Source organism: Oreochromis aureus, linkage group 4 (assembly GCF_013358895.1).
Source record: "Oreochromis aureus strain Israel breed Guangdong linkage group 4, ZZ_aureus, whole genome shotgun sequence".
NCBI classification, from domain to species: domain Eukaryota; kingdom Metazoa; phylum Chordata; class Actinopteri; order Cichliformes; family Cichlidae; genus Oreochromis; species Oreochromis aureus.
The window spans coordinates 37271414-37296048 of record NC_052945.1 but is presented as its reverse complement, the minus strand read 5'-3'; the positions used below and the strand labels follow the sequence as shown (position 1 = coordinate 37296048).

Here is a 24635-nt window from a genome sequence, read left to right as displayed (position 1 = left end):
CACTGAATTGTTTTTATGTGGTGCAGTCTACGTATGTGTTGAGAGTTCATCAACAAGTTTAATGGGAGGGGGGCTTATATGTATTAATGAATAATGATCAATTCACAGGAAGAGGTTTCGGCCTGCTAATCCTGGGTAGCCTTGATGCAGGCCAATTCTGGTTACACTTTCCACTCAGTGTCTTTCTCTGGTCATGCCCCTCCTCTGAAAATCAGAAACATTTGTCATCATGGCCTTACCTCAGAATCAGGCCAGCTCTGTGCCATGGCTTTCGTGAACACACTCTGACGTAATCTTTTTTGTTGACATTCTCCAAGAACTTCACATATAAACGCTGGTAGTACACTTTGGCATCACCAAAGTAACCCAAATACTGAGAGAACAGACAAGCATTAATATGTCATAAAGAGATATATTTGTAAAAATTCTAATATTGCAAAGAATAATATGATCCATTCTACAGAAAACTGCTTTAATGTTACGTTTTAATAGGCCGAAAAGAGAAAAAAGTCAAGCATCAGAGAGCCCGGCCCTGGGAACAATACCAGGTCTGTGGTGAACTGTTTTGAACCCAGAGCTGTCCACCAACAGTTTATGTCCTTAAACATACACTACGTCTTTTTGAAAAACTCACATTACTTGTTGCACAGAACTGCCTTTGACCATCTTTGATCTCTGGGCTGAATTTCTGGAGCAAAGCTTTTTGCACCCTCCAGATAGGTGGAGGCTCTCGGCCTGTCTGCAAGGCCATCTAGTGACACAGACAGACAGTCAGTGTATATTATGGCTGGTAAGTTATCCATTCAGAACACATACTTCCTGAGACCTGTGGCATGACTCACCTTAAGAGTCCCAATGTCCTCAGTTCGCACCACAAACTCATCCCGCTCACGAAAGATTCCCTCACCTCCACTCTCACTGTCTTCTTCTTCACTCTCCCCAGCGATGGCAGCATCAGCCTGTTTCTTTGCCAGGTGAAGGGAGGTAAGACGCTGGGATTGTGGGGCCTCCTCTGGCGTTGGAGGTGATGGTGGGTGAGAGGACAATGAAGAGGGTGAGGAGGATAAAGTGGAAAAGAAGTAAGGCAACCCAGCTTCAGGTTCCTGGTCCTGATCAGAAGATGATGGGGGAGGTGTGGTGGATGGGGGGGGGATCGATTGGCCGAAGGGAAGGTTGGAAAGGGGTGACGATGGGATGACTGGTGGGGAGGTGGACGGGGGGTGGGGAGGAGGCTGCAGTTGGAGCCTGCTGGTAGGAGGATTGCTGCATATGCTGATCAGAAGAAAGATCATTTAGACTGACTTCTTCCTCATTCTGTTGGATTGGTGGTGGAGAAGGTACAGAGATTGACGGGGGAGGGAGAGGCGATGGTGATGAGTATGTGAGCGGTGAGGAGGAGATGAATGGTGATGGAGGTGCAGGAGCAGGCACACGTCCTGATGGTAAATCTGAAAGAAAAGGAACAGGCTGAGTTTATAATTTTACTTGAAAAGACTTTGAAATGAACCTTAGTTCTGTGGTACAGTGTCTTTCTATATAAACACCGTGGTAACCAGAAGAGTGTGGTGCTATTTGGGAGGAGGAATTATTCCTCCCCTTTTCCTGAAATAAAACGACAAAACTTTTTACCACAAGGGAGCTAAATCAAAATAATTTTCTGTCAGCCTTTTTTTAAGAGCTTTGACAACGTCACTAGTGACTGAAGTTATTATGAAGTTAGTTTTTATGTCATCATATAGCCTAAACAACAATAACAACTCATCTTCTTTGGGCTCTTTGTTATCCAAAAATAATTTTACATTTGACCACCGTGTCATTCAGGGAGGTCAAATGTCAGTTTAATTAAAACAGAGTCACTGTACATCTAGAGAATTTAACACATTTTTACAAATTTGACAGTGGAGACAATGTTTTAACAGAGACAGACACATCTATAACCAAGCTGAAGTTACACATTTGTTAAATGGAGGCCATCTCACAGAAGAACACCACAGAACGTAAGTACAAAATGAAGCTGTCAAAGAGGAAATAAGTAAGACAAATATAAATACCATCATGGCCTTTAAATTTAGGGCCCTCCATAATCTGCGTGTCAGACGCTGTATCCTCCTTCTCCTGCTTTCCCGCTGCTCCCTGCAACATATTGTATGAATGCCTCATGTTTTCTTCCTTGTTTGCTATCTCCTCGCCTTCCTCCTCCTTCTTGCTGTTTTCTTCTTCTTTTCCATGCTCAGATCCTACCCACTCCATGTCCGACAGTATCGAGATCATTTTTTGTTCCTCACGTGTGTTTTGTTTATTTTGTGTGTTATGCTGAGTGTGTGCAAGTGCCCCATCTTTTATGCTCTCCATACTAGGAATGAGGGGAGACATGGTTTTGAGAGGCGGGCTGAGCGACGGCTCCTGTGGCGTGGGTGGAGAAAGCATGGGTTGTACTTTGACTACTGCAGAAGCCACTGCAGCAGCCAGTGAGTGTGGAGTGTCATAGAGGGCAGAGATTGCAGATGAGATGCTCTTCTGCAAGTCCTGGTTCTTACTTACTGAATCCTCCTCATCAGAGGAGAAAGAGGGGAGAGTCCCCAGGTTTCTTTTCAGTTCATCATCCAGAGGTTTGCAGGAACTTTGGCAGCTACTGAGGGCTAGGTCTGGCCCTTCACCCTGGCTGCCATCGCTGAACGGTCCTGGAGGCTGCTGGGGAGAAGTTGGTGGTAGGGGAGGAGATGGTGAGGATAAGCATTTAATTCCTCCCCTCATAGAGGAACAGGTTTCTTGGTTGCCTCCATCATGTCTTGGTTCAAGGTCTGGCTGTTTTTTACCTGTCTTCAGAAAATCCAGAAAAGAGGCCATAAAGCTTGGTTTGAAGTCAAAGACCTTCTCGTCAATCTGTAAAAAAGCAGAAGCTAATAACTGATGGTGTTATGATATAATAATTGCCAGCATTCACTTAGAAAGACTACAGTGGATATCTATTCAAAGGCTGTTTTCTTGTATTTGTGTCAGTGTTGATGGTATACTTGAACATAAACCACCACACTGGACACTGATGTGTCACTGCATACACATCATTTGTCCACCTAAGTGGCTGCATTTTCAACTTGAGAGATCTTTCCTCCCCACTGCTGTCAGACTCCAGAACAAAGACTTTGCAGATGACCAAACACACACATCCACACGTGTGAAATAACACTAAGTGCGATTCTTTTTTTTTCTGACAACGTAGTATTTTATTCAGTTGTATGTAGTATACTATTCTTATTATCTTATCCTATTCCATTGTTCTTCTTAATTTTTGCTACTGTAACTTTGCACTGTCCACTTTCTGCTGTGACCCAACAAATTTCCCACATGTGGGACTAATAAAGGTTATCTTATCTTATTTTAGGGCACCAATTAAATGACAGATTTGTTATTTGATCTATAAATTCCAAACCCTACAAGTTTGTTATGATGTGATAAAACAGAGTATTTTGTGTCAAAGTTTACTTTCATGGGCAGCGCTGCATTGGCCTCATTGAGTGACTTTTACACAATATGCCCTTCAGCACACAGTGAACCCACTCTGCAACTTTACATGCTTATCAAATATCTAGAAGAAATACATTTTACAAGCTAAGTTGTTGCAGGTGTGGCATCCTATTACAGTAGCACACTGCACTCTTTTGAACAATTCATTCTTTCACAAATGAAACAGACTGGCCAGGTGACTGACAACACCTGAATTCAAATCATTGTATTGACCCAATACGTTTGTCCATGTAGTGTGTATACAGCTATAGCAAATAAAGAGACACCCTTTGTGCAAAATTTTTTACATGTGGAATAATCAACAATCTAACATTTCCATTACAATAAAGTTTGTAAGAACAAAGCTGTGAAGGATTTTTCCACTTTAGCAATAAATACAGATCTTGGTAGTACAGCTTAACAGACAGCAGATGGCACTAACATCATGTGCTGAAAAATGCCGTAACTGTGGCAACAGCTGCCCTGGTGGCAGGCATCGCTCTCCTCTTGGTTTTGAAAGCCAGAAAAAGCTGGCTGTCAATCAGCCTTATCCACTTTCTTTTCAAATTACACAAATCAAAATAGTGTTGATGTTGTTGTTTTTTTGTTCCACTGCAGACTATACCAGGGATCAGTGCCACATTATTTCACAGGTATTGTCTAAGTGCCTATAGCTACCTGATTTATGAAGAAATCCTTCTTCCAGAGGCTTGAATTTGAATAGTTGATATATGAATTATATATGAAGCTCCTGGCTTTCCTCATTTATGCAATGGAGTAAAGGAACTTACTAAATCTGAGAGTTTCTGCATAGCAGTCCAGGCTTCAGGATTCAGTGAATTGTCAATTTCTTTCTTCCAACCATCCACCACCAGCTGTTTTACAGTTAAAAATGTAATGACAAAGGATAAATAAATATATAACAAAGGATAGGGAAAGGTTAAACCTGATACTCAGTTTAGCTATAATGAGTATTGTTGTTGAACCAATACTTATTGTCTCCAGAAATTAAAAAACACAAGAAAAACAATGTACTGCAATGTCGCTGTCTTTCACTCATTCTGAAGGTGGAGTCCTACAGACGCCAAGTCAGCACTTTAACACTTAGTCTGTTTTTTGACTTGAATGCAGTGCTAACAACAATTACTAAATAATAAGACTTTTGCTTAAATGTGCAATTACTGACTTTCATCTTGGGGGAAAATTTAGGCGTCCCTTCATACTGAGAACATTAACTGTACATACAGAGCATCTTCCCGTTGCTATGGCAACTAACTTTCTTTTCACCCTAGCATGAAACCCAAAGTTGAAATTTCCATGTAAAAGTAATCAGCATCCACTCATGGTGACAGTTGTTTCTCCTACACATTCACAGACAACACTGAGATGCAAGACCTCAGCACATGGTGCTTAAACACCTCAACTGATATTACATGACTACAAGGATAAATCTGTTTCTGCTCATTGTTTATTCTGAACTTCACTTTATAACATGGCTCATAACTGAAGGTCTAATTCCCCCATCTTAAAGTAGTTTTTAATGTGTGTTTTTTTTTTAAAAAAAAAACATCTATTTTTCATAATGTAGGTCATTTAATTTACCTGCAAAGACTTACTAATGGGCATACTAGAGCAAAGAGTTACAATTCCAGTTTTTATATGAATAAAGAAAGAAATTATACTGTCAGTAATTTTAAGTAGTGTTTGATTTCCATGCATTTTAGCAGAATATTGAGCAACATTGTTGAGAAGAGCCAGAGAATTTTATCCCTCAGATTCATTTTCATGACAAAAAGAAACAAAGAAGAAAATAATGGCTATAAAAAAGAACAGCAAAGAAGCAGAAAATAACATAACTGTACAAATAAAGAGAACTATAAAAAGTACTGTTTATTATTATGTTAATTATTTTGCAATCAGTTTTGTTTTTTTATGTAAATAAAAAACAAATTGTTCTATTGGAGTCTTTCTTCATTCACATAAGTTTGGTTTTTGTAGTTTTCTTATAGTGTTTTTGAAAGCTGAAGTTGAACAATATTTATTTTTTAAAATTTAATTTTGCTCTATCGTTCTCACTCTCTCTCTCTCTCATTAGACAGTCAAAGGCCTTCATCATATTTTTATATATAAAAACATATCTACTGTATTATAAAAGGATAGTGGAATAGTCAAACAGCCATCAGCACACAAAGAGAATTAATATTAAATAAAGCTGTGAAAACATTAAATGACTCAATAACAAATTGATATATAAAAATGTACAAACATAAGGTCGTTTATATGGCTCATGTATCTAAAAATACACATTTACAGTATAAGATGGAGAAAGTTAGACAGTAATTAAAATTACTTACAGTATTATGAATGTCTCATTTCTGTAAAACACCTCAAAGTTACCCACTACTTCATTTCTTTAAAAATATTGCTACCCGTTTATTCTACTAAACCTATCAGTAAGTATTTATGAACCAATTAAATTACAAAAGGTTCATACTAGTTATATCATTATTTTTTTAAAGCAGAGGGTGGCAGATTTTTTTCTCCCTATGTCTCTGAGCTATTTTTTTTTAAAAAAAAACCTCTTTTCTTGTTAACTAAAAACAAAATCCACTGTTCAGATAATTATTTTTTTTTTGCTTAAACAGTAATTTCTTTTCTTTACAAAATTAGTCATCTGGCTTTCCCATAAAAAAAAATTCCCCCCATTCTTAAAATATAATCTGACACAAGGGAGAAAGCTTTCACCTTCGGCCATGCCTCACACTGTGAACTTCCATTCAAATTTGCAGAATGACACCTGTAGACATCTGTCTCCAAAATGTTATAGTGTAGCAGATAAAATACACTTTTATCAGACATTTCTATTGCAGCTTTTATGAAAAGCCGCTTTTCTTCTTAATTTTCTTTACCTCCTGAGCTCTCTGCTGATGTATCATAATCTCGTCTTTTGTCTGATTCACCTCATTTCTGTTGTAGTCAACAGTGGTACTGGGTCCAGGACTCAAGCCCAGAGATGGTGCTGACCCCACCGATCCCTCAGAGGGAACAGGGTTACTGCTGGATAGCGAGTCTGTCCTCAACAAGGACTCTGGTGGAGACATAGTGGCAAGGTGCAGTTTGATCTGAGAAAAAGACAGGTTATTAAGTATTAAGAAGATTCCAAGCTAAGACAAGTTTTACCCTGCTTAGGATCATGCCACTATGTGATTCCAGATTTACATACCAGATTTTCTGCATTACCTTAAAAGTTCTGACCGGATCTTGCTGCGACTGGTGAGATGTATGCTGTTGTTGCTGATGATGCAGTTGAGGGTGGGGACAGGAAATATGTTCTTGCTGGTGATGGTGGTGATGTTGTTGGGGCTGCTGGTGGGGTACTTGATGGAGGTCTGCCTGCTGCCTGTGATCTTGTTGTTGATGATGTTGGAGGTGCTGCTGTTGGCTGTACTGTTGCTGTTGGTACTGTTGCTGGTGATTATATGAAAGGCTTTGAGTTTTGTTCATATCCCGATGCATGCGCACTTTTCCTTCTTCCCGTCTGCATCGCGCTCGACCTCGGCCACGCCCCCTCCTATTTTCTCCAGCCACAGATCCCATCAGGCCCCTACAGTAAGGAGGTTCTGGAAGAGGACGTATACGTGGGCGACCTCGTGGCCGAGGAGGTCCTTCACGTTTTGGTTTAGTTGGTTTCCTGCCCCTTTTCTTAGGACCATCGTTAGGGGGGTGTTGCGAAGCGTGTCCAAGAGAAGAGTAGCTGGAGGGGTGGCAAAAGTCCATGTCACCTATTTGTGGGCTTAGTCCACTTATCCCAGAAACCCCACCAGGTTTTCTACAACTAGACACCAAGTCAGGCAACAAGTCAGGAAGCCGGCGATTGTTAAGGCAAATATCTGCTGGAACGTCAGCTTTATCTTCGTCGTCCCCAAATTCATACTCCTGCGCATAGTTTTTCTTTGTTTGAGGTTGTGGCTCACGTCGCTGTTTAAGCAAGTGAAATGAGCTGGTCCTCAGCAGTTTTTTGGGTCGAGAGGAACAGAAGATAGGAGAGGTTACACCAGTACTGTTGGAATTTCCACCCACTCCCACAGTTGCTATCATCTTGTTGACTAAGCTATCCCCTTGAACTGCTGAATTCAATCCCATAATGGGAGTTTGGGATTGGATGAGGCCAAGCTGGTCAGTATTGACAGTGGAAGGAAGCTCATGAGTCTTCAGACAGTCATGGTCTAAGTGCAGATCACCATTTCCTTGGCAAAGTCCTTGGCAGTACTGTCCAAATCCTTGATTGCTGTGATGACCAACTATATTATAGCCCTCTGCAGCACCTCCTGATTTTAAAGCCTCCATATCCTCTTGTATCGGTCCATGACCCCGGCTGAGGTTTTCTTGAGCACTGTGTCTTGCCCCAGTATAGCCTGATTTGTATACAGATGAACAAAACATATCCTCCATCTCAAGAAAAACACAGTCTGGAAAGCAGATTGAGGTCAAAGGTGCACATTGCTGAAGTTGAGCTTGAGTCTGTCCTACTTTATCTGTCTGGCTTACTGTCTCAAATTGATGCTGTTTGAGCTGCTCTAACTGTGAATGTGAGAGTTGTGTTTGAGGATCTGTGGCCTGGGATTGCTGTTGTTGAGGTGTTGCTAAATGTATTGTCATCTGTTGCAAGTGTGAATTAGTTATCTGAGTGGTAACAGACAGTTGATGATGAGTGTGCTGAGTGTGTTGCAGAGCATGGGTGTGGGGGTGGGTCTGAGGTTGGTTGAGATGGCTCAAGTGTGAAGGGGTGTATAAGTCCAAATCTTGTTCAGAAAGGAAGTGACTATTCATATCAGCTCCACTTCTGTCCAGAGATCGTCCACTATCTGTACCATTGGCCTGAGAAAGCGATTGATCTAGCATCTGTAGTGGAGATAATGAACTCTGACTGGCTCCTGTTTGATATGTTGGATGGCTTCCACTGTAGTGGGTATCTAGCCTCTGGGTTTGGAGCTGAAGTTGCATCTGTGAGGACCGGTTCTGTACATGGGATTCCAACCCAGCAGACCCCGCTCTTCTAACTGAACCCATCATAGCTTGCTGGTGTTGCTGCTGCTGCTGCTGCTGGTGCTTCTGTTGCTGCTGTGGGGCTTGTTGGGAATCCAGCTTGTTTTGGATAGTGTGAGAAGGGACAGACTGTAACATGTGAGTTTGCTTGGGATGGTCTGGTGATGTATTCATCAGAGAGACAGAGACATGACTTTGTCGAGTTTGCTGTACATCTGGTGGGTAGTATGCATTGTCATTTGCATCTGAAGGCTTCTTAATCTCTATAAGAGAGTGACTTTGTGGGAGGGAATTGCGATGAATATGCTGAGAATGCTGAGAGTGATGTGTATGTTGAGTGAGCAGAAAGTGCTGGGAGATTCGAGAGTGTTGAGTGTAGTGCTGAGAGTGTGTGGACACATGTGAAGTGCTATGATGATGCTGGGAGTTTGGGTGCTGTATGTAGGGATCACCTCTTCCATAATAGACCGCAGAACCCATTAACTCATTTTGCTGATGATGCGAGTGGATAGCATGAGAATGAGAATCAGATATTCTTCGCACCCCTGAAGCATTTGACTTTGATATGATCGAGTCTGACCTGGCCTGTTGTTTCTTCTGTGATATTTCTAATGGTCTGTCTAAGCTCACTGTGTCATTAATTGCCATTCCAAGACCAGAATTGCTGGTAATGTTATTGGTACGAATGACACTCTGAAGCTGGTAGCGCTCTTCTGATATCTTGTTAAGATCATATGTCGTTCCCTTGCTTTCCCCATGAAGGATTGGTTGAGACAGTTGCTCAGAATGTGGGTGATGTTGGGAAAAATGGGGGTTTGAGCTTTGTGGATGTAGTAAGTGATGGATAAGGAAATCTTCACTGTCTCCTTCATCTTGGGATTCCTCAGCTCCCAGCATGTTTGTGGCCTCTGTTTTGGTGTTCGGGGGTGATGAGTGGTACAACTGGTTCCGAGCTTGTCGCTTATCAGGGAAACCTTGTGGTGAGGACATAAAAGTAGGAGCTGGGATCGAAGACAAGTATTTATTTGCCCCTGAGCCTCCAGGGGACTGTACAGGTCGGGCAGCTACAGGAGAGTGCAATCCTGAATAACTGATCGTAGAATTGGTTGAGGGTGATGTACTAGACTCAGTCAGGTGATATGCATTACTGCCTTCATTACCAGCAGCCCCGTTCCCAGTTCCCGCAGAGCCTAATACACTGTGAATCCCAGGTCCACTCCCGGCTGATCCACTCCCATAGTCTATGGATGGACTTTGTGGTTTTCTGAGAGATGTTGAGACAAAACTTGAGTCTTGAATGATTATCTCTGCAGAGAAGGAGCGTTCACCAGAGCCTACACCCATGAAGTCTTTCCCCCCACTGCTCCTTGCTCCAGTGCTCAAGTCCCGGACATGGGGTGAGTTGAAGCCATCATAATGTACAGTCATGTGTGTAGATGGTGGCAGGTTGAGGGAATAAGACTGAATATGTTGCTGGGGAGGGGTGTGGTTTGGCAAGCTTGTGCTAGGTTTGGTTACAGATTGAGAGCCATAGGTGGACAGACATTGATTGGCTGCTGCTTGTTGTACAAGGGATGATGACACCACTGGGAGAAGAGGTGGTACTAGTGCTGACTGAGGTGTGGGTTGCTGAAGAGAGGGAGCAGACAGAGAAATAGTACTGGTCTTTGAGCTAGAAGAGGATGAAGAGGAGGTGGAGGAGGTTGATGGTGGAGTTTGTGGGGTACAGGAAGAAGACGAATAGTTACTTGTGGAGCAGGAACTTTTGGCACCTTTAGTAGTAGCTGTAGATGAGGAGGGAGTTGAGGAGGTGGATAATGATGAGGTATAAGCTGTTTGGATGACAGGTTGATATATCTGGGATTCCATCCTTGGTGAGGTCTTGGGGTCAGAGGACAGGCTCCGTTCCCCCAGTGGACTGTAGGACACACCAGCATGCTGATAATGGCTGACTAGCTGGTGGTAGCCAGATGAACCACCAGAGCTGGCATAGGATTGTGATTGTAGGGTTGTGGTGTAGGCTGAAGATGAGAGAGGGTAATGTTTGATCACACTATTGTGGCGGGAAATTGCTGTCTGTTGAAGTGGCTGAGGCTCAGGAAGAATTGCAGGTGGCAGGGCTGCCGTCGACGACAACATCGAGGCATTATATGGTTGAGAGGATGAGTTATGAAGCTGAGAGGGCAACAGATTAAATTGGGGAGGGGACAGGTGGCAATTGGAGGAAGTGGAAGGGTCTTGGGTCTGGGGAGTTGCAGATTCCTGGGAGCCCTTGAAGGCAGTGCTCTGGGAAGACAGCAAGTGATCAAAGCCCAAGCTGGATTGAGAGGATCTTTTAATGTGTACCAAGGGATCATGTGGGGATATCAAGCCGTTAGAAGTTTGGCTAAATGTAGTTGTATCCTGCAGGGATAATGAGGGAGTGAATGATCGTCCAGAAAAAATGCTAGGATTCTGGTATGCAGAAAGAGCTGAGGAGGAGTGAAAGGAGCTTGAACCTGGAAGTGCCCCTGAAATAAAGAGGTCCGTTGGGGCCGGTGTATGCATGGCTACAGGACACAATATTACATAGAAAGTGTTGGTCACTCTAAGTCACTATTCATTTTTGAAAAATTGTCAATTTTTTTACTTTTATTTTGAGACTACAGAAATTTTTCTTTTTGCATATAGAATCAGTGAAAATACTTTTAGGACTGAAATTTGACTTCATTTTATTTTAAGGTTAAGAACTAGGACTGACAATAGTTTGTTATTATTTTTTAAATGTTGTTCCTACAACAGGCTAACACTCACCAGTCTGCCAAGAGGATGTGCGGAACTGAGAAAGGAGGGAGGAAGCAGAGGGTGAGGGCTGTGGAGGCCGTGAATCCAGAGCTGAAATCAGATTCATGACAGAGGGGTCGGCACCTGAGGGGCTGGCATGATGGAGACTGGACTCAAACAGCCCTGACAGATCTTGCAACAAAATACAAACCTCAGTTACTTGATATCATAGATGATATAAACAGTTTAGAAAATCTTCAGACTTTGAGCTACTAATGTATTGCACAAGATCGAACTAGGTTTGGGCGTAAAAACATTGCCGGCACTGCTGGCTGACTTCTGGCATGGTAAGTGGCATGTCATCCAGATATGGGCCAGGCCTGGTGTAGATGGCGCTGTTTATGTGATGGCATGCCACATCTGGTCCGACTGTGGTTTGGTTTATGTGGCCCAGGCTCATAGAAAACATGGCTCATAGCTGGCACTTCTGACTGACTGGTGTCATGGCAGGGTGTATGTCAACCAGATGTGGGCCAGGTCTGGCAATGATGGCACTATTTATGTTCCTTTTCTCCTATTTTAGTTAGAAGACACAAATGCCATGTTGCAATACTATACTGCTATGGTAGCCAACGTTTCAAATGCAGGTTTGACAGGTTTGTGAGTGTACACTTTATCCAAAACCTAGTGAGGGTTTACACATGTCTACCACCAGGTACCTGTAGCTCAGGAGGTAGAGCAGGTCATCTACTGATTGGAAGGTTAGAGGTTCAATCCCTGGCTCCTCCACTCTGCATGTCAAGAGTGTGAATGTAGTTAGGAAACACTCCGTTTAGACAAAGTGGGTGAATGTAGCATGTTGTATAGAGCACTTTGAGTAATCTGGGAGAGTAGCAAATCGCTATATAAGAATCAGTCCATTCACTGTCTGAACAGAGTTTCTTCATGTTACTTTTGCACTATTATGTTCCAGCACATGTTGTTATTACAAGGCTTGATTAAGGTACACATTAGGCTGACATCTGGGGCCAGAGCTGAAACTGTTCTGGGCCAGCACAGGGCCAGCAGTGTGTCTGCAACTGGCCTTGTTGCATACAAGGAGGAGACTATTTAAACACCCAAACTGATTTGAATTTCTTGTGTTTGTGACACAAGCATACAGTGTTTGTGAGATACAATTTACGTCTAATTGCAGCGAGATTTAAAACCGAAAAATGTCAAAAACAGTGTACTGATTACTGATTTTTGTGGGCTATACAACATAGGCCATGGAGCTTAGCTGTTGTAAAATAAAACTGAGAAACATTACAAAGATATGGTTATGAATTTGTATTTCCATACATAGCCTGCTTTTCGTCACCTTTTAGAAAATAATACTACTTCTCTGTCTCCATCTTTTGCCCTTGAGTTTTGTTTTTTATTCCAAAGAAAGAAAAAAGTTTGATTTATTTCTCCTTTTCCATTTGGCATGTACTTTTGTACTCCCTTGCTCCTTATATGTAAGGAACAAATACCAAGATTTATTTCAGAATCAGAAGCAGAAAGACTTTATTTATCCCCAAGGGGCAATTAACATTTATATAAACCACACTGCATTTGTACATTATGGTTTGTATGCCAGTTCAATATATTTCAATTTTCAATTCAATTTTATTTATGTAGTGCAAAATCACACCAATGGTCACCTCAATGCATGTTATATTATAAGGTAAAGATCCTACAATATCCTATAATTACTTCCCCTCCCTTTCCAGTTCAGACATTTATTTCACGTTTCTTTTTGTGTGGGTTATTTCTATTCACAGTTTTGTTCATATGATGATAGAAATAACACTGTATAGTTCACTCAAATATAATATATAAAACTTGCATTTCTACAATGCACAACCAAATCCTTACCTAGTGTGCATCCACCCCAAGTTCCACCCTGCCTTGAGCTCCCTGGGTGATGACTTCCTGCATAGCATTGAAGTGGGTGTGGAGTGCCATAGGTTTGCCGGTGGAGTAGTTCTGACTCTGGGTGGTATGAGCGGCTCCCATACACGAGGCTGAGGAGCACATGGTTACTGAGTTTGACTTAAAACTTAAACAGCCTTATTTACCACAAAAATGAGCTACTACAGCCACCACAGATATACCCACTGAGGTTGAAGAGATGTTTCCAAAAAGCTCTAGTCAACATCCACACAAGCAGTATCACAAAACCAATGAGCTTGTACATGCCACTGCCACAGTAATACTAGAAACACTTTTGTATAAGACATATGTATAAGTCTGTGTAAGCTATATTGTTCAAACCTAAGACTGGCTTTTTTGGGACATTAACTGGCTTGAGAAATCCTAAAACCCTGTTCAGGGATAGCAGGCATCTCAATGTTACTTCTCAGATTTCTCTGTTAATCCGAGTTTTCTGCATCAGGCTCTGTGTGCATGTTGAGCATCATTTGACTCTTCTTCTCCACAAACTGATTCTATAGGTGCCACCTACTCCAGTCTGAGATGTTATCAGATGATGATAATAATAATAAATATAAAAGTCTACAAAGAACATAAAAATGTAACAGGAAAATGCAACAGTGTTGCTGTAAGACAAGACGCTAATGCTGCAGAAGATCATTAATTTTGGGATTTAGTGCACAGAGTGGTAAAATACGCATTTTATTTCAAGTTAATAATTTCAGCTGAGTGCACTCTCTGTGTTGCTGTTTATTTCAAAGTGAACAAACAAACCGCTCTGAAAGTTTAAGTTGGATATGTTTAGAAATTAAATATAATGCACTTTAGTATGTTGGCAGATTTCAGTGAATTATTTTTATTGACTGATTGTCACGGTCTGCCTGGCAGACCGGGTGGAGAGAGTGAGGTGGACCCAGGCGAGGACACAGATGAAGAGATGGAACAGAATCTCAAACGAAAAGCGAGCCTTTATTGTGGCAGAAACAATGACATGACAAACGGCCGGGACGGAGGCTAAACTTAACTAGAACCTAAACTAGAGAACAGTATGACTTAACTATGAAAACTAGGGAGACTATGAGCACTATGAACAAGATTCGGTACAGATGCATGAAAGAACTATGAGCGAACCTTGACTTGAAATAAACACTAAGAACATGAGCTGCAACGAATCTTGAAAAACACTTGACATGACCTGAGGGGCGAAAAACGGACGACGCAACACTGACAAAGAGAAACACGGGGCTTAAACACACAGAGGGATAACGAGGGGAATGAGACACTGAAGGAGAACACAGCTGGGAGTAACTGACAAGACGAGACAGGGGAAGCAAAACTCAATGCAATTACATAGGACAGACTTTTAAAGTAAAACAGGAAACATAACAGACGCTGACTTTACTGGGGGGGCAGCAACCATGGAACACAGGAACAGAAACCAAAAGACTAGAAAAGACAAACAATTACAAACATCAAAGTTCAATAATGATACAAAAACTCAAAACACTGGGTCACCGACCCAGGACCATGACACTGATAGATACTGATGTGTGCTCTGTTTTCCAATGGCTGCAATTCCAGCAGTGTAAAAGAGACTTTGTCTAGGTCCTGACCCAGAGTTTTATATAAAACCCAAAATTATCCTTCCTTTGGAGGAATTCAGTTTCCTTCCTCCTGGAACACTTGTGGACATGCTCTTCACTAAACGGTACAATGAATGTTAAAAATAAAAGTCCATCAGACGTGAAGTCATTTTATGTGATTTATTTTGGCACATTTCATTACAACACTTCGTGGAGTAGTACAGCAGCAGGTGCAGGAGCTTGTAGTGTCTTTGTTCTCCGCTGACACCGGTCAGAGGGAGCCACAGTGACTCTTGTGTGGCCGATGTGTACCCAGTCATGATCACACTGCTTTGCCTAAAAAATAAAGATGTTGTTTCCATTACCTATGTTTAAGCAGCCCTGCAGTCTGTACTTGGGTGACAGCTGAATGTGTGGCTGAAGTAAAATTATAGCATCCAGTCACTATCACATTGTTGCGTTTCAATTTTTTTTTTTAAGTTTATAAATGTTGTTTGATTCTAGCTATGCTGCCACATAGCTACAACTAAGATAAGTGTGAGATCCAAGTTGTGCAATGTACCAACAGCACTAAGACATGCAACTACAATTGTTAATGTGTCATAACTATAAGTAAATATCTGGACCTTGGATATGCAAACATGCAGGATCCATACAGAGGCACCACCCTTCTCCCCACCAGGGAGATGAGATCACAACCTGGTCCTGTCAACACCTCTGTATAGCCCCGTTTTCATTAGTTCTTACTCGGATGGACTCACCATGGCTCACCACGACTCGACTTAGATCGACTGGCTTTCCATTACAATTGAGTACCACCTAATGTACATAGTCATTGTCATAGCAACCCAGTTGAGCGTCACATATTTAATATGCAACATGAACGCTACAACAAAAGTGGATGGGCGAGGCAAGAATATACCTGCTACATGGTCTGTGGCTTTTTGTCAGACTCGGGGACCACGTTGTTGTTTCTTTACATTTCCCTTGTTGTCGGGTTTCAAAAATGGCAGTTTTTATTTTCTTGAACGAGACGCTCTTATGACTCATCGAGTGATGCCACTGACCAGCCAGTCGGTGGCATACAGTCTGATGATGTCGCATTTTAGTACCCGCTCGAATCACTTGGGACCCTGGCCGAGTGCCTGGTGCCAGGTAGATCCTTATGGAAAAGGGGCTTATGTTCCTGCAGTTCAAAGAATTTCTGTTGCCATCAAGTCTGTGAGGAGGTGGAGTCAAGAGGCTAGTGAGGGCCTACAGGACTGCTTTGAGACTACAGACTGAGACGTGCTCTGTGATCCACATGGGGATCACACCATCACAGACTGCACCACTGACTCGATAAATTTCTTTCAAGACACCATCATCGCAATCTGGTCTGTATGCTGTTTTCCCAACAACAAGGCCTGGATCACCAGTGACCTGAAGGCCCTACTGAATGAAAAGAGGAGGATCTTCAGGTCTGGGAACAAGGACAAGTTGAGAAAAATACAGTGCGAACTGAATGAGGGGCTGAGAAGGTGTAAAAATACATACAGAGAGAAGCTGAAGACTCCAGCTGAATAACATCAAAGAAATCTGGAGAGGGATGCAGCTGATCACCCGCCTCAATCAAAGAGGTCAGCAGTAGCACAGGGCAGCCTGCACAGAGTCAATCTGTTTTTCAATAGGTTCAGTACTGAAACCCCTCTTGCCCCTCCTCACACAGGCCCAATCTAAACACCTTAACACAGGCCATCAAACAATGATGGCCTGATTTGTAATTTTAATATTTGTTTTGTAGTGTTTTATTCCATTGTGGACTGGCTGGACAACAGACAAACTGGTTAATAGCAGCCACCTGTTGAGGTGTGGGTGTACCCTGAGGTGGCCTATCAGCTGCTGAAAGGGCCAGTTAAAAAAACTGGCTGAGCACCAAAAAGGGATGAGGGCCCAGACTGTAGAAAGTAGGAGCACGTATAACCCAGGTGAGAGAGAGAGAAGGACATGCTGCCTGATCACCAGGTGAAAATGCTTTCGTGAAATGGGCTGATCAACACGGCACAGCCATCTATTTCTGGTCACAGAAACGGTGAGCAGTGGGAAACAACGCATATGATCGACACCAGGGCAGAGGTAAACCTGTACCTGCATCCGTGAGTACTGTTTGTCATTCGCTGGGTGCAGCCCTATTGGTGTGGAGGGCTGCTATGGAGATTAGCCAGGCCAGGGGTTTTTTAGGACAATTTTATTGAGGGGTTTTTTTGGATTTTAGTTTTAAAAGAACATTTTTTTGTTGTGTAATTTTTTTTAAATGGGAATAAATTGAGGGCAGCATGGTGGCACGGTGGTTAGCACTGTTGCCGCACAGCAAGAAGGTCCTGAGTTCAATTCCAACATCAGGCCAGGGTCTTTCTGTGTGGAGTTTGCATGTTCTCCCCGTGTTTGCGTGGGTTCCTTCCGGGTACTCCGGCTTCCTCCCACCGTCCAAAGACATGCAGCTTGTGGGGATAGGTTAATTGGATAATCCAAATTGTCATTAGGTGTGAATGTGAGTGCGCATGGTTGTCTGTCCCTGTGTGTTGGCCCTGCGACAGACTGGCCAGGGTGTACCCCGCCTCTCGCCCTATGACAGCTGGGATAGGCTCCAGCGCCCCCCGCAACCCTGAAAAGGATAAGTGGAAGTGAATGGATGGATGGGAATAAATTTGTTTGATTAGACTTGCTCAGTGTCTCTGCCCTGGGCTCGGATTCGCTTGTCCCCCTTGTATTAAAGAACCTTCTGGTGTGACATTCAGGCCCACCAGCTTTAGCGTGTTAAATTCCTTTACAGTTGCCTCTGTTTGAGCTTGTTGAGGTGAAGTGCAGCATAAAAAATACCCAATTCCTTGGTTGCCCTGTGTTTATGAGTTATACTTATTCCATATTGTTTTCGCTTTGTATTATGCATGTCTAGTTTAGTTTTTAAATGTCTTACGTCTATTAGTTCCCTTTAGCGTCTCCCTCACAGTGACCTCTGTATTTTGTCATTTCGTATCTTCCAAGTCCGTCATCTCTGTCTTTGTTTACCTTTTGTCTGTGTCAAGCTTGTGTTTCTTACGGTGTGTTCACACCGAACGCGATAGACGCGAACAAAAACGCGCCAGATGCCCCTAATTTGACGCGTGCACATTTGCACCTCAACGCCTGTCCAATGCGAATCAATCGCGCCTCAAAATTGCATATTTTGACGTGCGTGAACCGGAAATGTGGGAGGAATGTGGAAGGAAGTTCTGCCAGACGGTATCTTTGCTAGATGGCAGCTGTCGATTTAGCATTTGAAGAGAGAGTCTCCCTTCTCTATTTACTGTGGAGAGCAGAGCAGCGGCGTAAAGGACGTCCTCGCCGTACCTGGGTCCATCAGGTCCTCCAGAGGCGTGAGCAGTTTGGTGAGTTTCACCACTTGCTCGAGGAGCTGCGCCTGGATGACGGCCGATTTCAGCGATATCACCGTCTTTCACTCGCCCAGTTTGAGGACCTGCTGTCCCGCGTTGGTCCAAGCATCGCCCGCCTAGACACCAGCTACAGGCGCTCAATCCCACCTGCAGAGCGCCTGTCCATCTGCCTGAGGTTAGTAAAAGTGTTTAATACGGTAGTCCTTTATTGGTACCTGTGCTAATATATGCTAAACCATCCGTTTATACACTGCTAACATGGCTGTGGTATGCTAACAGTGAATGCCGTCGGTGTTTACTGATAGCAAACTGTGGTATGGAGACGACTGTTTATAATATTTCTAGTGATACTCGACAGTTCTCATCAAGTCCCGATTTAATTATGTGTGCCTATGCCAAGAGGCACACATATTACTATTCGTCGGATTTATTATTCTTATTATTATTATTATTATTCTCCATCTTCCGCCTAAATTTCGGCACGTATCACGCCCCGCAGTTTTGAGACAAGCTTCATATATGTTACCTCATTTTGTGCGGCCGGATCTGGAATGGTGTGCTATGACTTTTGGTGTTTATGAATTTTATAGTTTTTAAAATATTAATATTTTAGTGAAAATTTTCCCGCTCCTCTGCCAAACAGTTTTGACATTAGGATTACATATGTTAGATCATTTTGTGCGGCTGGAGCTGGACTATTATGTTGTGACTTTTGGTGTTTATGACTTTTATAGTTTTTAAATATTAATATTTTAGTACAAATTTAGGCCAATTCATCTTTTGGCGCCAAATAAACAGACTTCATTTGTGGTGTCTTGGCTCTCTCTAGTGGTATACCGGGAGTAGTACAGCCGAAAAGATTTATCCTTGTGTTGAAAACTCCATATCCCACAATTCATAGCACGCCTCTACAGAGTGAACAATGGCGGCCACCACTTCGTTTTATATGTCTTTTATTCGTGTTTCTAGGTCACAAAATAAACTTTTAAGATATTTTCAGGCGAGAATGTAGGTGTGTAAACTTCAAATATCTGCTTGTTTTATCAAGACATCCCATATTTAGCGACAGTGCTCTGACGACGTCGGTCCTGCCTGACAGCTAGCCGGCTACCTAGCTAGCTGCCGCGCTTGGCTGCAAATGGATAGCGAGGGACTCTCTCTGTCGTTTCACCTCCCGGTCTCTCGCAAATGCTCGCACAGAATCGGAGTTACAGCTGGATGTGGAAAAAATAACTGAGTTGTTTGGTGGTGCTATAACGCGAGCTACAACAGTGGGCAGCTATCCACCGTGTATGACAGAAAGGACATGCACGACCGCCGATCGACCGGTGTTTGCTAACGCGGAGGTCAATCGTGGATCAGGGAAAGCGAAGGCAGGAGCGTGAGGTGAACTGAATTTCAGGTAAGAAGTTATGACCTGCACTCTATTTGGGTCAGATATAAACCGAGTTTAGGTGTAGTTTATTTAGCAGCAGTTCTCTTATGTGTTGCTGATAGCCGGCTAGCTAGCTAGTGCCGCTAGCATAGTTAGCTAGCACCGCTAGCGACCCTTCGTGAAAAAAAAGCACCCAGGCTTGGCTTATATTGAGGCGGGTGAAACTCGTATCAGCACCCGGTCGCTCGCCGACAGTATGTGTTTTAGCTGGACTTATTTTTCGTTTATATGGACCGATGATTTATTTATTTATTCATTTTAGTAACGGTATAAACAGTGAAAGGTGGTGGATTGGCCAGATGTAAACTTCAAATATCTGCTCGTGTTACCAAGACATCCCATATAAGCTCTGATGTTTTCGGTGCCTGCAAAGAGCTAGACAGGTAGCTAGCTAACCCGAGCTGGCTGTCTTTTGACTCAGGGTCATAGCTGGACTTATTTTTCGTTTTTATGAACCGATGAGGGGTTTTTTAGTAACGGTACAAACAGTGAAAGGCGGTGGATTGTCCAGATGCTGGTCTATGTGGAAAAATAACTGAGTTGTTTGGTGAGTCGCTGACGCGAGCTACAACCGAGGGCAGCTATCCACCGGTGTGTGTCAGAAAGAACATGCGGGAACGAGGCGGCGAGGCGACCGCCGATCGACCGGTGGTAGATCGTGGATCAGGGAAACCGAAGGCAGGAGAAGCAGGCGGCTGCCGGTCGGAGCGTGAGGTGAACTGAATTTCAGGTAAGAAGTTATGACCTGCACTCTATTTGGGTCAGATATAAACCGAGTTTAGGTGTAGTTTATTTTTGTTGTGCTGACTTTTTACAATCAGTTATAATAACTCGTACTGCGTGGTAGCTAGCACGATGGAGTTTATGACAGCCTCCCTGTCATTCTCTCGCCTGTTCAAACTTCAGTCATGAAACTGATCAATGATCGGCTTTTCTCTCTTGTTTGTTTATCGCGCTAAACAACAGCAGCACGTTTAAGCTTGATCAGCTGTTGTTAGAATTCATTTGATTTTAATTTCTAGTATCAGCTGATGTTTGCTGGAGCCACAGCTGTAGAAGCGGCTGGTCGAAACCAGGAGATGACCTTACTGAATCATCAGAGCTGAACTGGTGATGGAGAAACAGGTTTACCTTTTTTTAGGTGACATGAATGAGTTGAAGGAAGTTATGAACTGTTTCTGAGAGAAATAAACACCAAGCTCCTTTTTTATTTAGCTGACAGCTGGTAACTGTGCAGGGGCGGATCTAGCAAAGCTTTTGCCAGGGGCCAGGTAGGGCATTAACAGAGAAAGGTGGACACAAAGATATACTTTTCTTTGTTACTCTCATACAGGGAGTGCAGAATTATTAGGCAAGTTGTATTTTTGAGGAATAATTTTATTATTGAACAACAACCATGTTCTCAATGAACCCAAAAACACATTAATATCAAAGCTGAATGTTTTCGGAAGTAGTTTTAGTTTGTGTTTAGTTTTAGCTATTTTAGGGGATATCTGTGTGTGCAGGTGACTATTACTGTGCATAATTATTAGGCAACTTAACAAAAAACAAATATATACCCATTTCAATTATTTATTTTACCAGTGAAACCAATATAACATCTCCACATTCACAAATATACATTTCTGACATTCAAAAACAAAACAAAACAAATCAGCGACCAATATAGCCACCTTTCTTTGCAAGGACACTCAAAAGCCTGCCATCCATGGATTCTGTCAGTGTTTTGATCTGTTCACCATCAACATTGCGTGCAGCAGCAACCACAGCCTCCCAGACACTGTTCAGAGAGGTGTACTGTTTTCCCTCCTTGTAAATCTCACATTTGATGATGGACCACAGGTTCTCAATGGGGTTCAGATCAGGTGAACAAGGAGGCCATGTCATTAGTTTTTCTTCTTTTATACCCTTTCTTGCCAGCCACGCTGTGGAGTACTTGGACGCGCGTGTGATGGAGCATTGTCCTGCATGAAAATCATGTTTTTCTTGAAGGATGCAGACTTTTTCCTGTACCACTGCTTGAAGAAGGTGTCTTCCAGAAACTTGCAGTAGGACTGGGAGTTGAGCTTGACGCCATCCTCAACCCGAAAAGGCCCCACAAGCTCACCTTTGATGATACCAGCCCAAACCAGTACTCCACCTCCACCTTGCTGGCGTCTGAGTGGGACTGGAGCTCTCTGCCCTTTACCAATCCAGCCACGGGCCCATCCATCTGGCCCATCAAGACTCACTCTCATTTCATCAGTCCATAAAACCTTAGAAAAATCAGTCTTGAGATATTTCTTGGCCCAGTCTTGACGTTTCAGCTTGTGTGTCTTGTTCAGTGGTGGTCGTCTTTCAGCCTTTCTTACCTTGGCCATGTCTCTGAGTATTGCACACCTTGTGCTTTTGGGCACTCCAGTGATGTTGCAGCTCTGAAATATGGCCAAACTGGTGGCAAGTGGCATCTTGGCAGCTGCACGCTTGACTTTTCTCAGTTCATGGGCAGTTATTTTGCGCCTTGGTTTTTCCACACGCTTCTTGCGACCCTGTTGACTATTTTGAATGAAACGCTTGATTGTTCGATGATCACGCTTCAGAAGCTTTGCAATTTTAAGACTGCTGCATGCCTCTGCAAGATATCTCACTATTTTTGACTTTTCTGAGCCTGTCAAGTCCTTCTTTTGACCCATTTTGCCAAAGGAAAGGAAGTTGCCTAATAATTATGCACACCTGATATAGGGTGTTGATGTCATTAGACCATACCCTTCTCTCATTACAGAGATGCACATCACCTAATATGCTTAATTGGTAGTAGGCTTTCGAGCCTATACAGCTTGGAGTAAGACAACATGCATGAAGAGGATGATGTGGACAAAATACTGATTTGCCTAATAATTCTGCACTCCCTGTATAAAATATTTAGCTTTTATTAAATAGTTATCTGAATCTTACAACCAAAGTTTGTATAATAATACACAAGATTGGCTGTAGACCATTGTTCATCATTCAGAACACTATGTAAAAATAACAAAAACAAAAAGTGAATGCGAAAGTGCATACATATTTATTTTATGTGTTTGATGTGTGTCGGGCGTGGTCTGCAGTGCCGCTGCAGGGAGGTGGACCCACGGGTGTAAAGTCTGTGCTCTCTTGGCTGTTTTTGGGTGTGTGTTGGGCTATGAGTTGAAAAGCTACGGCTGCCTGTGTGGGTACACCAACCATGTGTGAAAAGTGGTCCATAACGTAATGCTTCAAAGCATGTTCATGCAAACATTGTCGGGGTCTGCCGTGATACAATGGGACTTCTGCTCATGAACCTCTGTGCACAGCGTCTGCAAATCGGGGCTGTACGAAGTCACCTCATCTTTACCCAAAACTGTAAGCTGTCATCTGTGAGGCGCGAGCGGTGTTTGTTTTTTATCATAATTCATGGTGGAGAATGGCTGCTCTGCTGAGTTTTGCTCTCTGTAGCCGTATGAATGGCAAACTACACTGATTAGCAGCGGCATAGGCACACATAAAATTTCTTCTGAAATTTTCGCTTTCTAGTTCGATTTATGCTGTTATCAGTGTTAGCAATGATAGCATGGCTGTGGTGTCTATCAATGTATGCTCTCGGTGTTTGCTGATATCAAACTGTGGTATGAGGACCACTGTTGGTAATCTTTGTAGTGATACACACTCCTTTTTTTTTATTTAGACCTGGTTTAATTCTGGTATAGTTGAATATTTGTATATAATCCCCGCAGCTGTCAGACTCTATAACAGGGGTCAGCAGCCTTTCTTAAAACTGAGAGCTAGATGAAATTGTGAACAGTTTGGTTCATCTTTAGTTATATGGTTCTATCTAGCATATTCTATCTTGATAAGCTGTCTTATCACAGGTTAATTTTTCAAAAATATTAACAATGATTTAAGCAAGGAAAGGGCTACATGTCAACATACAACTCTTTATTTCTATTAATGTCTTACTTCATTCCTACCTGATTGACATGTCTAGGAATTATAAGTGATTGGCTCACTGTAGTGGTAAAAGTTGTTACCAATCAAATTATGATATGGTAAAGTTAAAACAAAACACAACCAACTGTTTTATATTATATCTAATATATGTTATGTAATTATCCTTATAATTACAAAATGTTTTATGTAAGATTTGTTTTGTAATTTAAATCTGACATCACAAAAGTATTTTGGAATTTGAATAATGTATTTTGTAACTGCAGTACACATAATACTAATTTTGAACAGTTTTGTCCAGGTTCCTTGCCACCGGGGACTCCTTCAGGACCATCGCGTTCAGTTTCAGAGTCGGTGTGTCCATGGTGTGCCAGATCACCCCCCAGGTAGCGACGGCCATCTGGGACTGTCTAGTGGACGACTTCATGGCTGTGCCTTCACCTGGAGACTGGCGGTCCATCACAGAGGGATTCCAGGAGCGCTGGAACTTCCCTCTCTGCTGTGGAGCTCTGGATGGGAAGCACGTCCAGACAAAGGCACCCCATATATCATATAGGAGACACACACATTGATATACACTAAATATTTATTCCATTTCTTTTTTTGTGGTGCCCAAATTTATGCACCAGCTTGATTTTGTTTAAACAATTATTGCACACTTTTTGTAAATCCAGTAAACTTTTTTTATTATTAGTCCTTTATTTATTCAGGTAAAAATCTCATTGAGATTTAAAATCTCATTTCCAAGAGAGACCTGGCATCATGGCAACAAAACTTCTTTTCACTTCTCAAATATCACTGTGTGTGTCTCCTGTATGATATATTTAACTGACATTTTTTTTTTTTTTTTCACGATTTATACAGGAAAATAATGGCTATTAACAAGGTTGCCCAAACCTTTGCATCCCACTGTATTAGTATATTTTGTCATTAGTATAATATGAAATAAATTCTACATGTGTCAAGCCGTGTGCCAACATTTGCTGTGTAGTA

General features: G+C 42.4%; 1 protein-coding gene across 1 annotated transcript in view; it reads right to left on the bottom strand.

Annotated features, from left to right (window-relative positions):
• The window catches only part of prr12b (proline rich 12b), an 84579-nt gene that overhangs the window by 1328 nt on the left and 58616 nt on the right, over positions 1-24635 (bottom strand). Inside the window, 9 exon segments of the mRNA XM_039611331.1 lie at positions 240-373; positions 635-751; positions 843-1223; positions 1225-1448; positions 2052-2883; positions 6465-6626; positions 6745-11099; positions 11344-11505; positions 13213-13361. Coding sequence (XP_039467265.1) covers positions 240-373; positions 635-751; positions 843-1223; positions 1225-1448; positions 2052-2883; positions 6465-6626; positions 6745-11099; positions 11344-11505; positions 13213-13361 — 6516 coding nt within the window.